This window comes from Triplophysa dalaica, chromosome 1 (assembly GCF_015846415.1).
Source record: "Triplophysa dalaica isolate WHDGS20190420 chromosome 1, ASM1584641v1, whole genome shotgun sequence".
In the NCBI taxonomy this organism is placed as follows: domain Eukaryota; kingdom Metazoa; phylum Chordata; class Actinopteri; order Cypriniformes; family Nemacheilidae; genus Triplophysa; species Triplophysa dalaica.
Window position 1 is genome coordinate 19,413,650 of NC_079542.1, and position 15,521 is coordinate 19,429,170.

The 15,521-nt window shown below is 35.7% G+C and overlaps 2 protein-coding genes across 6 annotated transcripts; both read right to left on the bottom strand.

Moving 5' to 3' along the window:
- Positions 1 to 686: 686 nt before the first annotated feature.
- On the bottom strand, positions 687 to 13,202 carry ano9b (anoctamin 9b). Of its 2 annotated transcripts, XM_056771484.1 has the most exons (24): positions 12,433 to 13,202; positions 8,906 to 8,962; positions 8,190 to 8,321; positions 7,967 to 8,103; positions 7,806 to 7,855; positions 7,313 to 7,371; positions 7,116 to 7,201; positions 6,894 to 7,028; positions 6,711 to 6,804; positions 6,530 to 6,590; positions 6,362 to 6,444; positions 6,176 to 6,280; positions 5,800 to 5,964; positions 5,403 to 5,439; positions 5,215 to 5,326; positions 5,078 to 5,135; positions 4,501 to 4,598; positions 4,227 to 4,396; positions 3,885 to 4,037; positions 3,643 to 3,790; positions 2,243 to 2,365; positions 1,781 to 1,874; positions 1,541 to 1,653; positions 687 to 1,366 (listed from the first exon to the last, which is right to left on the bottom strand). In XM_056771484.1, exons 1-24 carry the CDS (start codon positions 12,451 to 12,453, stop codon positions 1,324 to 1,326), a joined length of 2,334 nt encoding a protein of 777 aa, XP_056627462.1. In that variant the 5' UTR covers positions 12,454 to 13,202; the 3' UTR covers positions 687 to 1,323. The 2 variants fall into 2 exon arrangements, with proteins under 2 accessions (XP_056627462.1, XP_056627378.1); XM_056771400.1 differs by having other exon boundaries at positions 7,806 to 8,103.
- Positions 13,203 to 13,286: 84 nt separating this feature from the next.
- tssc4 (tumor suppressing subtransferable candidate 4) lies at positions 13,287 to 15,454 on the bottom strand. 4 transcript variants are annotated; one of them, XM_056771717.1, is made up of 4 exons: positions 15,428 to 15,454; positions 14,990 to 15,106; positions 14,802 to 14,823; positions 13,287 to 14,623 (listed from the first exon to the last, which is right to left on the bottom strand). In XM_056771717.1, the coding sequence occupies exon 4, from the start codon at positions 14,559 to 14,561 to the stop codon at positions 13,629 to 13,631; it is 933 nt and encodes a 310-aa protein (XP_056627695.1). In that variant the 5' UTR covers positions 14,562 to 14,623; positions 14,802 to 14,823; positions 14,990 to 15,106; positions 15,428 to 15,454; the 3' UTR covers positions 13,287 to 13,628. The 4 variants fall into 4 exon arrangements, with proteins under 4 accessions (XP_056627695.1, XP_056627783.1, XP_056627946.1 ...); XM_056771805.1 differs by lacking the exon at positions 15,428 to 15,454 and adding an exon at positions 15,229 to 15,417; XM_056771968.1 differs by lacking the exon at positions 15,428 to 15,454 and adding an exon at positions 15,193 to 15,417 and having other exon boundaries at positions 15,007 to 15,106.
- Positions 15,455 to 15,521: the final 67 nt, after the last annotated feature.

The window sequence follows — 15,521 nt, forward strand, 5'->3', positions numbered from 1 at the left end:
CAGTAGAAACATTTAACTTCTCCAGATCTTGAAATGACACAAAACACTGACAAGAACGGTCTGGTGTGAATGCAACTTTTTTCCTCATTTTTGTGAGCTTCTGGAGGCTATTGGCTGATAGGTTGGAATGCATTTGAGGTCAGTGAATGATTGTTGTGGGTTGGCCTTAAGTTGAGTGCATGGGAGTAACATCCTGCGCATTTGATCGAAAACAGCTTTCGCTTTAAGATAAGGAGAGAAATGTAAAATGCTGACAAAGGAGTCTGGCATCATTTTTTTTCTCTCATGCATTCAGGCAAGAGTTGTAAAAAAAGAGTGGGCGGTTTTCAGTGTTTTGATTTTGACAAACTTGCCTCTTCATTTATCAAACAGTCAAGGCATAAACAGAATATTCACACAGATAATGTCTCTTCTGCAAGCTTGGTTTGTGTGTTATAAGCCAAGTATGTTTGGTAGAATGGAAAGGGCCACACACCCACTGAAATATGCACAAGTGAATTTTACTACATATCAAAAAGTTTCATGCTTATTAAATGAATAGGTAATTCATCTTAAACTTTCTGCTAGGCTTCCAAAACACTCTACATTGGCCAAAGGTAAACATGGAATTTCCCTATGGATAAGAACTATTCAATCTCCATAGAAGTTGCTTTGTATTTTAAGAATGCATTTCTGCTGACATCTCATGGAAGAAAAAATTATTGACAATTTTATTTTGCAACCACCTTCTAGATTCACTTCATTTTATTAAATTAACATTTATGTTGAATGTGATGTACGTCATTTTCTGGTACATGAACGTGAAGATATATAAAAAAACATCCCTAAGGAGGAGAAAAACAATAAAAAGGGGCAGTATGAACAGCATCACAGGTAGGCATATACCTTTAGTACTTTGTACTCCCCTTATAAATTTGGGTTTCTTACATTTGGAATAATTGACTTGAAACACGGTTTTCACTGTCAATCCAAAACTTATTGAAGGCTTCCATATGCATTTCAAAATTAATAAACTTAATTCTAAAATCATTTTTTTTAATACAAATTATAAATTACATTGCCAACAACACTAAGATATTATTAAGACCTATGGAGATTTCTCTACAAATGCATATCGACTGAAATAACAGGAACTGACTTTGTGTATTTTCACAAATTTTCATTTTCCACACAGAAATGGAGCAAACATATGATGGTGGTGACATAAGTCCCTCATTGGCAGAGCAGTCACATGATCGATGCCAGGGAGATGAAATAAAGAAACCTCAGTTTTAAGTTTTGTGAATTTACAAGATCCACAAGATTTAAAGAATCTGGTTTGGTTCACACTTCAGTGGATCTGCTGTCGTATTTTTCATTCATTTCCCTGTTGGAGATGAGAAAAAAATCAGCAAATCAGCAGCAGGAAGAGGGAAATGAAATACAATAAATTTAATTGTCAAGTGACAAAATTTCTACATATTTTAATGCCTCTATCTCCACAACATGAATCCAAAATACTCAGAGGAGATAAATGTTGTAGTCTTTGGGTAATACGTACTGAAGTTCCTCTTTCAGTCTCTTAAATTTGTCCTTCAGCCTACTGTTTTTCACTTTGATTGGACTGTCAGGTATAAACCAGGCAGCAACAAACTTGCACAGCACCACCACATGCTAAGCAGAGAGATAAACAACTTCCATTAGCCACAACTTCAAACAAAGATCTCTTCTAATAGCCATGAAGGAATGTTGTAAAGTGAAAAAATGCAACAGAGATGTAAAGAATTTGATAACACTATACCTCAAACAGAATAACAAAGGCAAAGCGGAATGCCAAAATAAGCCAAAACTGTGGAGTGAGATTCTGGTCCACATCATTGCGGTAGTCTCTGTAACTGCAAAATATAAACAAACACAGCAAACATTCTTCAAAATGTAAAAGTCTTTAATATACAAAAAAGAGGGCCAATTCAGTCACAAGTGCACTCTAAAAACATTTGTGTTAAAAACAACCAGTACATTGATGTTAGTGTACTTTCTACATTACATAAAGTGTACTTAAAATATGGTAAAACTGTCCCTAGAGTTTTACTTATATTTATATAGTAGGTACATACTACATACTGTATTTTATGAAATGAACTTGAAGTATTCTCATTTTTGGTAAACGAATCCATTAAGTCAAATCAAGTTTTGTTAAAAATAACATTAAGTGTATATATATTAACACAACATAATTTTAAATGAAGTGTCTTTGGCTCACCTGCAGTGAGAAACATTGATTCCATTTTCTGTGGTCATTTGTTTTATAAAGAAGTCTTTTTGCACATTTACATCTGACATGTAGGCTGTTGCCAGAGTGCCGTTGATATACCCTGTCATGCAGCTGTCAGACAAAGGTAAAACATTCATGGTCATATTCCAATATTAGTTTACAAGGATCTGAAAATATCAATTTCAAGACAAATACAGTATATACGTGTCTGTTTTAATCACTTTTGAATGCATGTCAAAACAGAGAAAAGTGTGGGCGAAGGCAAAATGTGAGAAGTGAATTTAGAAGAACCCTACATCATGGTTGACTAACTTACAGTTTCTCTCAGTCACTTTGTTCAAATTTCTTAAATCATACAAATGCATTTCTCAAAATAACATGTCAATGCGATCAGAATTAAAGGTCCTTGTGTCATCATTTACTAACAAGACAATTAAAATGCTTAATTTTGTTGTGAATAAAACTGTGTACGATGTCAGTGTTTTCAGATGTGACCTGTGGTTACAGTTTTGGTGATGTTTTAAATTGCACAAGACTGCACTTTCTCTATATATCAATTTTAACATTACAAAATTGTACATTACTGTATGTACAATATTAATCGCAAGATATTGGACACATTTAAGACACTGGATTTACATTTATACTTTTACTGTTGGTCTCTAAACAAATGTCAAAATTAAAGAAAGACTATATTAAAGCACAAAAGTATTTAATATATAATATGGTTATTCTAGTTTTACTAAAATTAAAACTTTGAAAGCGTTTCGGTTTATTGAAATGAAAAATACTGGTCTTACATTTTTTGGAAGAAATAAACAACAAAAAATGTAAATGTTGCCTCAGAAATAAACTGAAATAAATTTATAGCAGGAAAATTATATAAGTAAACCAAACTAAATTAAAATGTTATTAATCTTTAATTTAATTTAAATAATATTTTAATGTTTAATTAAAACAAACAAATAATACAATGACAAAAGACTTTAGTATTACAAAGTTGCTAAATATTTAAATAAAACTAGCATAAAAATCTAAAAATAAACGTTAATTTAAAAATATTTATAAAAACTAAATGTAAAACTAATATCAAAACTATAATAACTCTGGTCTAATAGTAATGTATAGAAATCCTTTTTGACTGACTATAACCACTGATTAAACCATTTTGTGTTTAAAGACTTAGACAATTAATATAATAAAATATAATAGCCAATAAAATCTATTTTTTAACATGACAAAAGTTATTGATAATGTATAATAACTGGTAATTTATAATGCAGGAAAACAGACAAAGTGACAAATGACAATCGGTTCAAATAAATAAGAAACAATTTTAAGAATTTAATTTGTGAAATATACCAAAGCAAGTGAGAAGTAATACTCACTCCAGGTTGGCACTGGTGCCATTTGCACATGGTCCATAATAGTACCGATAAACCAGACGTGGGATGAAGTCAGAGGTAATGCCAATAACCAGCCCATTAGCAATGACAGCCATCACACCAATGACTTCTAATATTCTTGTCCACACACCTGGAAAAAACATGCCGGACATAATGAAAGTAATTACTGATGATGAAAAACGGACACACAAATCACACAAATACAAGCACAAAACAGTATTTACCAATGTCATTGGTCTTTTTGGGCACCAGGCGGCGCTCAAGGCTCACCATCTTAATGGCATCAAGTCTGATCTCAAAAATGTTATTGATCAGAGCCAAAAGAGGAGCCAGAGGGAAGGCAGCCACAAAGATGGTGGTGAAACTAAACTGAATGACTAGACAGGAAAGAACAGCACGTGTGTTATAGGTAAAAAATGATCTGGCTATGAAAAAACATATTGCAAATAACATGTTTATTCAATGATTATGAAGAACATGCCATAAATCTATAGAACACATCCGCATATACCAAAATACATCTGCAGTACTGTGAAACTAATGTGGTAGCTGGCAGAGATACATACCCATTTCCAAAAACTCATTAAACAAGCTGAAACAATTCACATCAGTCAGGTGGTAATTGTCCAGCCAGTTACGCAGGTTGCTGGGGTCACAGGAGTCGATGTTACCCCCATTATATTGACATTCCTCTATTTTATCTGGTTTCAGTCGCTTACAACAGAGCTTTAACCAGCTGCAGCCACATGAAGCCAAATACACACAAACAAAGCAAGAGTCGCTCAATAAGTACTGGAAAAAGTGTAATGAGTGGAAAAGGATTTTTTTCATAACACTTACGGCACTGCAAACTCAAAGATGTTGTTAATTGTTTGTTTAAGCAACAGAATAACAGACATTTGGATGAAGAGATCTGTGAGGCAGCCGCTCGGATGGCACTAGCAAAAAGAAAATGCAAGCAATTTGTCTCAATGTACAAAATATGATATACTTTGTGTTTTGCTTTCTTTGTCATAGCAACATCATTTTAGATTTCAAAAATCTGTTTCTCTGGCCACAATTGTGACTTTTTGGTACAATTTCAATAATTCTGTAGCAGAAATATATAAAAGTTTTTCAATCCACATTAAATCCAAAATGGCCAACTTCCTGTTTGGCAAGTTAATGCTGCCTATATTTTAAAGTCATTTAAGTAATTTAGTCCATTTTAGTGAGAACAATATATGGAGCAGGTTTGGTGACTATGGACCAACCAACCCCGACAGTATTCTGAATGAACATTAAAGCAACTTGGATAAATATAAGTGGACTATTTCACACTCGACTAGCTTTAAGACAATCCTATCCCATATCCCATAAAACATGTGACTTCTGATTATAATTGTATAGTCATATATAATTCTAATATCATTCTTACCTCTTCTAATCTCCACTTGCCTGCAATTCGAATATAGTTTCCTGGGTAGCCATTAATTCTGAACAAAGCATTAATAGACACTTCAAATAGCCTGTTATAAGAAAAACATCTTAAAATGCACACAAAACGACACATACCTTCCGAGAAAGAAGGCCACATAAAATAGTGATGAGAACAGTGTGAAGAATTGAAACGTAAACATCTTCACAGTGAAGTTCTTCTCTGTGGCGGCCATTGAGCGAGTCTTCTCTGTAAAATAATCATTTATCAAAAATCTTTGTCTTTTTATAAGGCCCAGTAAAGGATGTTGTGTTTCTACACCTACCTAATGAACACAGCTTGAGGGCCACCAATCTGTTGACCTGAAAAGAAAGTGAATTACGGCGGAAAGTGCAATTTTTGTCCACCAGCATCTATGATCTAAAAATGTACAGTTGAGTGAATTTGGCACTGCTCATCTTCTGTGACTCAGTTGAGTAAATTATATTCTAATTTAACAGAATACTTCAGTACACAATTTATTATCAGGATAAAAGTAATTGACGTTCTTGAAAATGTAACATGAATTTTATTTTGGTGTGCCCCGTTTTCTTTGATAACAGCATGGATTATTGGAGACATGGACAGCAAGTTTATGCATAAAGACATTATTATTGTAAGATGCTATGTTCTTTATCAAACAGATGTTTCCTGCCCTTTGGACAGAACAGATCAGTACTTACCCTAGTCATAACCTGAATAGTGATGTAGTGCAGCACTGCACCAGTCAACATGGCTATTGTGCTGGCATGTTCACGCAAGAAATGCCAATCGCTCTCGGACAACACTATTCCAGTTAATATGCGGCAGATCACCAGTGCTTGGGTAAGACCGATGATCACCACCAACTGGAAACAATGAACATACTAGTGTTATATAGAGTTATAATTAAAACAAAAATATATTAAATGAAATATAATTAATTTTATTGTAAACATGTGTCGAAAAGACAAACTTAACAATTTTAAACCGAAAGTGAAAGGACCGGCAAAAGCTAACAGCAATAATAACAAACACACCCTCATAGTAAAAAGTTTTTATGCAAACTTTGTTTCTCACCACCAGCGTTACCAAAAGCAGCACCATTGTTGTGCGCAGATAGGAGTGTCTGAATACTTTTGTTCTACACCGGGGATCATTCACAATCTCCAAAATCAACTCTTCCTGTTGAAACAAAGACTTATTTAGCTACATCGCTAGATGCAAAGTTATTATTTTGTTAAAAAAAATGACAAGATCCTCTACCTCCTCCTCACACCAGTCATACACATTCCACTTAGAAACATACAGAGCTCGATGTCTCTTCCACAGCTCCAGGAACAGTGTGGCTATTAAAACAACATCAAAACATGAGCATCAATGTGACATACAAAGAAATATGTATTCTGCCCTATTAAACAGAATAAATCTTACCCCAAATCGCCATAAACATGGCAAATGCCACTGTCCCTTCATTGTCAAAAAGCTGGCTGACCTGTTTGTAAATTCAAAATGTAATCATTCATCGCAAGCTGGAAATTAATTGCAAATACTCTTTCTAACATAAAACCCCATCTCACAAAATACACAATTCTGAAAACTTTTACTAGCTGACCTTGGCATATGTACAGGTGTCGGACAGGTTCCACACATGGCATCTGTGGTCACATCTTGGACACATGATGATGTTGGAGTCACAGACTTCTTTACTGTTACAACACACCACAATTTAAATAAAAGGAGGCATAGATTTATTAAGCTTAGTCCTTTTTTTAAAAAGGGTTTTAAATGTACTCACATAAGCGGACTTGTATTGAAGAAGGCAATGCCATACAAAAACACAACAATGCCAATGAAAGCTGCAGGGATGAGCATCCGTGTGTACCAGCCCAGCCACAGGTAGTACAGTGCCACTTTCTCCCCAAAATAGTCTCTAAAAATGACATAAGACTGTGTTAAACACAGACAGTGTTAAAAAGCCAGGCCAACATGAGAAGATGATGACACACATGCAACTTACTTAACATGATCCATAGGCTGTTTGAAAAGTGAGAATATTGCAGACCAGCTTGCCCAGTTCTTTTTTAGTTCTTTCTGATTATTTTCCTTTAAAAAATAAAGTTGCGAAGCAACATTTTTATAACTCAACGATCTGTAGCAGTTTCATGATTTACACAAACATTTTAATTGAACCAAAACAGGATGAAAGACTTTTACCTCATGCAGACAGAAAATGGACTTGAAAACACCTTGAGCCAGAAGATCTTCAAGATTCTCTTACAGCAGACAGTATTAGTGGAGAGAAACATTGCTAATGAGTCTTTGAAGTATGTGTAATTCATTCATTTCCGAGGTTTATAAAGTCAAAATTCTGTCATTAATTATTATCTCCACATGTGGTTTAAAATCTGTATATGACTCTTTCCACTGTGGAACGCCAAAACAATATTTTACAGAACATCTCAGTGGTTTTGTGTTCATACAATAGAAGTCAATGGGGGCCAATGTTATTTGGTTAGCAACATTCTTCCTCTGTGTTCTGTCGAAGAAGGTAAGTCATTCTTTTGCAATGACATTAGGGTCAGTAAAAGATGAAAGAATTTTCACTTTGGAGTTTACAAGGGCTTGTCCATTTTGAGTTTTTATATTAAACTTTTTATATTCCAAGACAACTACTATCTAGAGATTTCTTGATTTGCATATAACTTACCACCCGTTTCTATAAATGTATTATGTATAACAAAGTGGACAACCCTGATTCTGTAAAACAAAGCAACAGAGGAAAAACGTATTACAAAGGCTTTGGGTGGATAAACGTTTTTAATCCTGTTTGAAATGCCTTTGAATAAGAGTTTAGAAGCCCTACAGTACCTGGTGGAGTACGAGAAACATGTTTGCTCTCCGCTCCAGTTGCAGGCATCAGAGACCTTTAGCAAGTATTTGTACTTTGCGAAAATTTCTTCAGGGGCACAAATGCCATAAAATACCTTTCCCATATGTTCAATTATCTGTTCAACAGTAAAGAGAGCCTTGTTTGAAACAGTGAAATTCAGCTGAAAAGCTAAAACTTGATTGTGAAAGTGATCAAACGTACAGTCACTTTAATATTCTTCAGTTTCAGATTCCTAATATACGCATCCTGCTTCTTGAATGTTTGATCATCTGTCTCTCTAACTATGTCGGCCACCAGGACATAGTCATACGATTGAGAAGATTGGGAGTCATACTGAATGAAATACAAATGCAGTAACAGGTTAAAGACAGGTAAAGCTCCATCATTAAAGTAATCATTTAATTGGAATAAAACAGTGAATGGCATCAAGTTTTAAGACAAATCTGGTTAGTAGTAATTTATCTACACATTTAATAATTGAATTAAATGGCTTTCTTAATTCAATTCTGAATGGAAATAAATCCTGGTGAACAGAAATTGTTGATCAGGAAACAGGAGTGTTTAAAGTTGTGGATATGGAAGGACGGCAAGTGTTTGTGTATGTAATGTGTCAAGCAGGGACTGTGATGTTATTGTGACCATGACCACAGTGTTGTAAGATTCAACAACAGTCATTTGTTATGCATTTGTAGATATACAGTGGATGCAAAACTGAGTGTGTGCAAAAGTAGAAAAAGTATAGTGAGTATAGTGACGTTAAGTCGGTTGGTGAACAAATCACTAAGAGTACTGTTTAGCGTGTTGACAAAATGTTATATGTTCTCCTACTTGTAAGGCGCTTTGGATAAAAGCGTCTGCAAAATGAATAGATGTATATGTAACAAATTGTCAAAAACATGACTGGCCACTTTTTCTACCTGTGATGGAAGTAAGGGATCATTTCCATTTTCCAGGTCAAGCAAAGCAATAGGATCCTGCAACACATAAAAATAACAGAAAGTTATTATAATATCTCCAACATAGTCAATGTGTCAAAATGATGTACTGTATCTACAGCTATGGCCCTTCATGCTGCAAGGCCGGTGCCAAGGTGTCCACACCAAAAGGGCACCACTTCCTGAGAAACACAGACAGCATACAACAATGAAAGATGATTGCAAAATCACACCTTTACATCCAATCTTTTCTTCATTTCTCTCGTTCTTAACTCTGCAACTCTAGCACTTCAACGCTAATCCATGAAATGGGTTTGACAAATACCATATCTTTTAAGAACAAAGAATCTTCATATGCATGTTTGGTACCATTTGAAATGTCTCTGTGCGATTGGTACAATGGTCTCATTTCCACAGCAGTAGAGCAGATCATAACATAGGTTGAAGGGTTTAAAGACATTCTGCTCACTGTTGAGGGTGTGTCTTCATGTCAATGCCCATCTGTGCCCTGATCAGATCTAGGACTGAGTAATTTTTTGTTGTGTGGAGGAATGGTATTTTGGTCTGAAAATACACCACATTGAACCCCACAGTGCTGTGTGTGCCTTTGGATTCTCTAATTGACATGAGACATGTATCTGAGTAAGAAATCGTCGCGTTTGAAATTGTTTTGCATTATTCTAAATTTATAGGCACATTCAGGTTTTGGGCTCCCATTCAAGGTTTAGGCTCGTTCTAGACTTAAATGTTAGAACTGAAAACAGCCTGGCACTGACATATCTTAAAAATTCACCAGTGTCATTGTTACGTCTCAAAATGCACATCAGTTATTTATTTTCTAAGGCAGGATTGTAAATACTGCTTAAATGTCCTAATTTAAATAAGGCCTAGTCCTGGTTCAAACTAATCCTTGTCCGGGAAACCGCCCCATAAAGTCTTATATTTTAAATATAAGCAGATGCCCGTAATATCTCTGTTACAGATTAGTGACGAACTAGGATCCTGTCTAGGTGGCAGAGACACACCAGCTGAGAATTCTAGTGATCCGGCAAACAACTTGGCACTAGTTTAAGTGTTTTTTAGACACTAGAGGCAAATAAAGGAAATTTCCATTTAGAACAACAATATTGTTGTCTGACCAGTCCAAATCAGGTAGCCTCAGACTCTGAATATAGTAATTTTATGGGAAATACATGGGAAACTATGGCATGATTATATAAAGCTTCCACTAGAGGCAGTAAGATTTGTGTATTTATCTCTGAAGTGGTCATGATCTCAGGCTATAAATAATTGTTGCTTATAATTAAGTGTTTACAGTCTAAGGTGACAAAAAGGTACATTTTAGCAATGAGTTACAGGGGGTAGCCATATAAGACGTTACTGGCCAAGGAACCTCTGGCAGTGACCAGGACTGGCGAGTTTGTGACTGTGGATCCACGTATAGATGGCATGAGAATCGGACGAGTTAATATAGTTTTAGATTAAAGCATGAAAATCAAACATGTGTCCAAATTTCACTATTATTATCAAACCTAGTAAACAAAATACAAATAATATCATTCAACAAGGTTTCCTTTTATCTTTTGGAGTCAGATAATATTGCAAAACCTTGAAATAATGTTAACAATAACAACCCAGAGCGACGGAAAGTCAGAACACGTGCATGCCTTTGCCACGCCAATTTGACTCCGCAATTGAGCCAGTGGGTGGTTGGTGGTGTGTCTTTGCTCACTTTTATCAACAACTTAAAATATATTGTGGACAGTACACAAGATTTAATACCTTAGTTCTAAGTGTAATAAATAAAGCCAAGCTTGTGCTTTACATAATAGGAAAGAGGCATTATGAAAAGTAACATACAGCGCCATGCACAAGTTAGTAAAGTAGAACCTTACCTTATCTCAACTCAAATGCAAATATTTGAGTGTCCTCATGAGCATTCACTCACATGTTTTACAGTATGTACAGTGGATTGACCGTCTACAGTCTAATTAAGTCTAAGACTACATATAAACCTTTCATATAAATGGGCTCAAAGGTCTTTGCATGCATGCCATAGAACCATTTTTAGTTCTCCAGAGTAAGTTTCAGTCCGAGGTTCTTAAAATAATCCTTTCTTACTTTATTTTAGCCTGTAAAACCCTTTCACACTACAAATAACCTTTTGTGCATCAGAACAGGTTCTGCAGCGGTTAAGAGGTTCTTTATGGAACAATGCAGCTTGACAAATAACAATGCACTGGCATGGCATTTTTGGGAGCCATGCCAGTGCATATTGTTATTAAACCTATAAAAGGTAAACATTTCTCAAATGTTATGTCTATCATTTGTGGTGTTAATTAAAACTTTCAAACTAGATTTAAGCATGATTACACAATAAAGCCAGTTTGTTAAAATGATGAGATGCTGCAGTTTTAAAACACTTCATTCACTAACAGGATCAATAAGTTAAAAACTATTATCAGAGCAGGGTTTCAGAAAAAATTCTTGCATCATGGCAATAGTTTTTCTTTGTCATTCTCTCTCCCATGCATCCTTCTCTTTTCTTTTACAACTATGGTATTATTACAGGTTCAAACTTGCCTGTGGGACAGACGTTCAACTACAAGCTATAAGTGTTTGCAGTGTGTTTGTGGGTGTCAGAAAGATTAAAGGTTCTCATTCTTCACATAAACCTGAGTAATTAATAAAAACACAGTAATGCATTCTCATTTTCTTGTTCAGACATTAAGGTAGCACTGTTGCATGACAAATAACCTGCTCAACAACAACAGGCCTACTTGCCTGGTTATTTAACTCAACACTACTCTTATTTAAATTTAGGTTGTGGTACGATCCTTGGCGTCCCTTATTTTATCTCATGACAAACACATTGGCAGTTTTAGATGCTATGAATATCTAATCACTAAAGTTACTGAATAGTCAAGAGATCAGATTAGATAAGGTTTCAGTATTCATAATAGAAACGAATGAAGGGAAAAAATAGCATGTTTTCTGTTTTGTCACAGCAAGAGTCTCCCTTTTTGATCTGTGAAACAAGATAATCAGGTCAAGTTAGTATTCCTCAAAGCCGTTTCTAAGGAAAAGAACTCTTAAAATATGCAGTTTGGATAAACTGCAACAAATGTTAATCCAAAAAAGACAGTTATATTTTGAGTCAAATTAACTACAACAAGTCTTCTTGTGGAGACAGTAAAATGCATAAAAGAAAAATCGTTTTAATCAGTGCAGTTGCATAGATTGTTACTGAAACTCATAAATGGGTGTGTACAACACTTGGTCAAATAGAAACCTGTTGTTTCATAAATTGATAAAAATTATAAAAACTACACATTAAATGTTTGCACATGCAAGTTGATAAATGTGAACAATGTTAAAACAGCATATGATGAATTAGGAGTCGTTTTAACCCATCAAGTAATAAGCACACACCGCCAAACTAAAATGACAGAAAAGAAGGACACCCTCATTACCAAAACGTAAAGACATTAAAATAGGAGATCATCTACCTCTTGACCAATGGAGCACATCCTGACATAAAAGCTTGTTAAAGAGTTAGGGTCAAGCAGACTGGCGTCAGTCTAACTTCTTTTTTGATCCTCACATAGTCGAAAATCTCTAAGGAGCGAGGTTTAAACTCGTGTCGCTAGTAGTTTACTGTACACTTCCGTATTTCGTAATTCAAGCTTGAAAGTTTCGCGAACGGTAAGGTACGCTCGTGTCACACCTGTACATAAGATCATAGACGTCATCGTATTCTGATAGTTTGTGGGCGTGGTTTCACGACGCAAATGTTTGTGTCTCTTCCAACAATAGCACTTATGTAGCTGTAAATATTGAAGTATCCCATCCTCATTTGTATTTGGACGAAAGGGTACTGAACCAGAACATAATATGCCAAACACACCTTTGTTGTCATATCAATTTAGTTTTCTATTCAGTAAAAAATGTAATGTAGTTGTTAATTTAACGATGCATGAACTATGCACAGGATATTAAATATGAAAAATATATATCAGATCGATTTGTTTTTGACTTACTACACATTTTGTGTTTACATATTGGCCTTTGCAAAATATAAATAACATTTGAAGAGATGTCAAGGTTAAACCCCCGACATATTTCCTATCTTTGAATAGCTCCGGATGCTCTCTTAAGAGATTAAACTGTGGGTAAAACAAACACTAAAATGCACATCACTGGAATTGCCTGGCACCAAGAAAACACACTGTGCAATAGAACGGAAATTAATCTTCTGATTTGCATTGCTCGTCACCATCAACCATCATGAGAGTATGCAAAACATTCAACTTTACATTTTCAGCGACTTATCATTACGTTACACATTAATATGATCTCAAAATACACAATGCATTAGGTTTATTTTATGAAAAGTCACCATAAAACAGACAGATAAGATACTTAATAAGGTACACAATAAAATGTTGATAACACTCGAGACAGATCAAATAACAGATATGTTTGTAATTGTCATGACATTTAACGTACCGTCTTCTTTATGACTGCAAACACTTCTTTCATATATATATAAAATAAAAAACAAACTGATAATTGCTAAAATGCATAATTGAATTTACCCAAGCCATTAGCTTGTCAAAACCAGGATCACCTTTATTCAAGAAACTGGTAGATTTCAAATACATACAAACAGCTAAATTAGGGTTACAAAGTCCGAACCAGTTCACTATTTGCCTTCTTCATCTCCAAGTGCTTTACGGAAGTGTTTGCGGTTCAATTTCTTGCTGTTGAAAACAACACTTGTAACCTTTTTGTCTTCCTCTTTATCTTCCTCAGTCACCCACTTCCTTTTTTTCTCCTCATTCTTCCGTGAGCTGAGATGAGGAAGAGGAGCAGCGTCTTCATTCTCTTCTCCATCTTTCTCTTCTCCATCATCCAGGTGCTGAAGTCCAACTTCTCCCTTCCTAACATGGACTGGTTTGTTCTCACTTTGATCTTTGCTCTTGGGTTTATTGAACACGATTTTTTTCTCATAGCTGCTGCCGTGACCCTGGTTTAAAGCTGGACTCAAAGTCTCCGGCACAGCATCCTGAGACCTTTTCCTATCTTGAAGGGCTTGAAGGTACTGATGAGCAGCCTGGCTATTCTTTCGATCACTGGTTTCAGAAACATCCTCAAGACTGTAGTGGGTCCAGCGCTCGGGGTGTGCGAGGTAATCTGGGAGAGTTTTACTTGGTTTTTTTGTGGTTGCTTCAGGGCTAGCGGAACACTTCCTTTGAGCTTCCTGTGGAGGTGAAGGTGGAGCAGGACGAGCAAATGTGCCATCAAGAATGTTGTCTTCGCCTAACTGTTTAGACGTGAGCTTCGAAGCACTGTCCAACTGTGCAAAGATGTCCTTGCTACGATCACAGAACCCAGAGCTCCCACCTGTCAGTTTGAAGGTGGGATTTTCTTGAGAAACAGGTTGGCCAAAGTGAGCATCCCCTTCCTCTTCTGAGGATGATGACAGGTCCTCAACCTTTCTGACAAAATGCTCATTGGGCTCATCGGGGTCAGAGTCGCTCAGAGAGAGATCATCAGGAAGTTCAATCGTGTCTCTGTTAGACAGAGTGTCAGAAGCACCTTCTACTGTGCTTTTTGGGTCACTCATTTTTCTCATACACGGAGTCAAGGGACACAATTAGAAGTTGGATATTTAGGCAGGGATACCAAGTGTAAAACCTACAAAGTTAAAGATTTAGATTTTTTTTGATTAACTAAACAACAATCTTTAGGTTGATTCTTTGAAGAGAAAATATTGTATACAAGTCTTTTTTTGCACAGAACACTTAAAACTGAAAAGATACGAAAAGCTAAGAACTATGGAGAGAAAAGCAATGTTGATAAACTCCTTGCTCACCAAAATGCTCTTGAGGCGGCTCCTACAGATGCGGAGACAAAACACAACCACTGAGACGATAACTCAATACAGTTATTAATAAATAGCTTCACACAGAGTTAACTTAAACGGGACTGATCTTACAAAAGAAAACTTTGAATTGATCAAATTGGCTAGAATATTGGTCCGGGTGTAGGCGGTTATCTTACTGGGGTTGATGACTCACAGGTACTGCAAGTTGCTCAGTTTAATAGTACAGTCCAGAGTAGAGATCGAAGCCATGGCCATAGCGACGTCCTTGGGGCTTTGGCTTTTATGTTTATATGCTGTGTAAACATATGGTTTTACATGAAAATTTTAGCACATCTTTAATTATTTGCAAAAGTAAACGCGCAATTTCAAGTATATGGACCTTTTCAAGATCATGATATTAATAAGGTAAACCCACGTTAGCAATGGTAGCACTAGCGTGCTCTTGAAATAACACAACTAGCGCAAGTGTCTAAATTAACGTGACGATCTAAATCACCCCAGATGCAGCGAGTATAACAAACTTACAATAAAACAATCTAAACAAAGTTTAAATAACGCATCCCTAGTTTTAGTCAAATCTCATGTAGTAGAAATAACGTTACGTAGTTCCATACCTTTCTCACTGCGCATGCTGCACGATGAGAGGTGGATTATGGGTAATGTAGGCTTCTTGGGTGAGGGACAACAAGTGGAGTTCGTAAACTCACC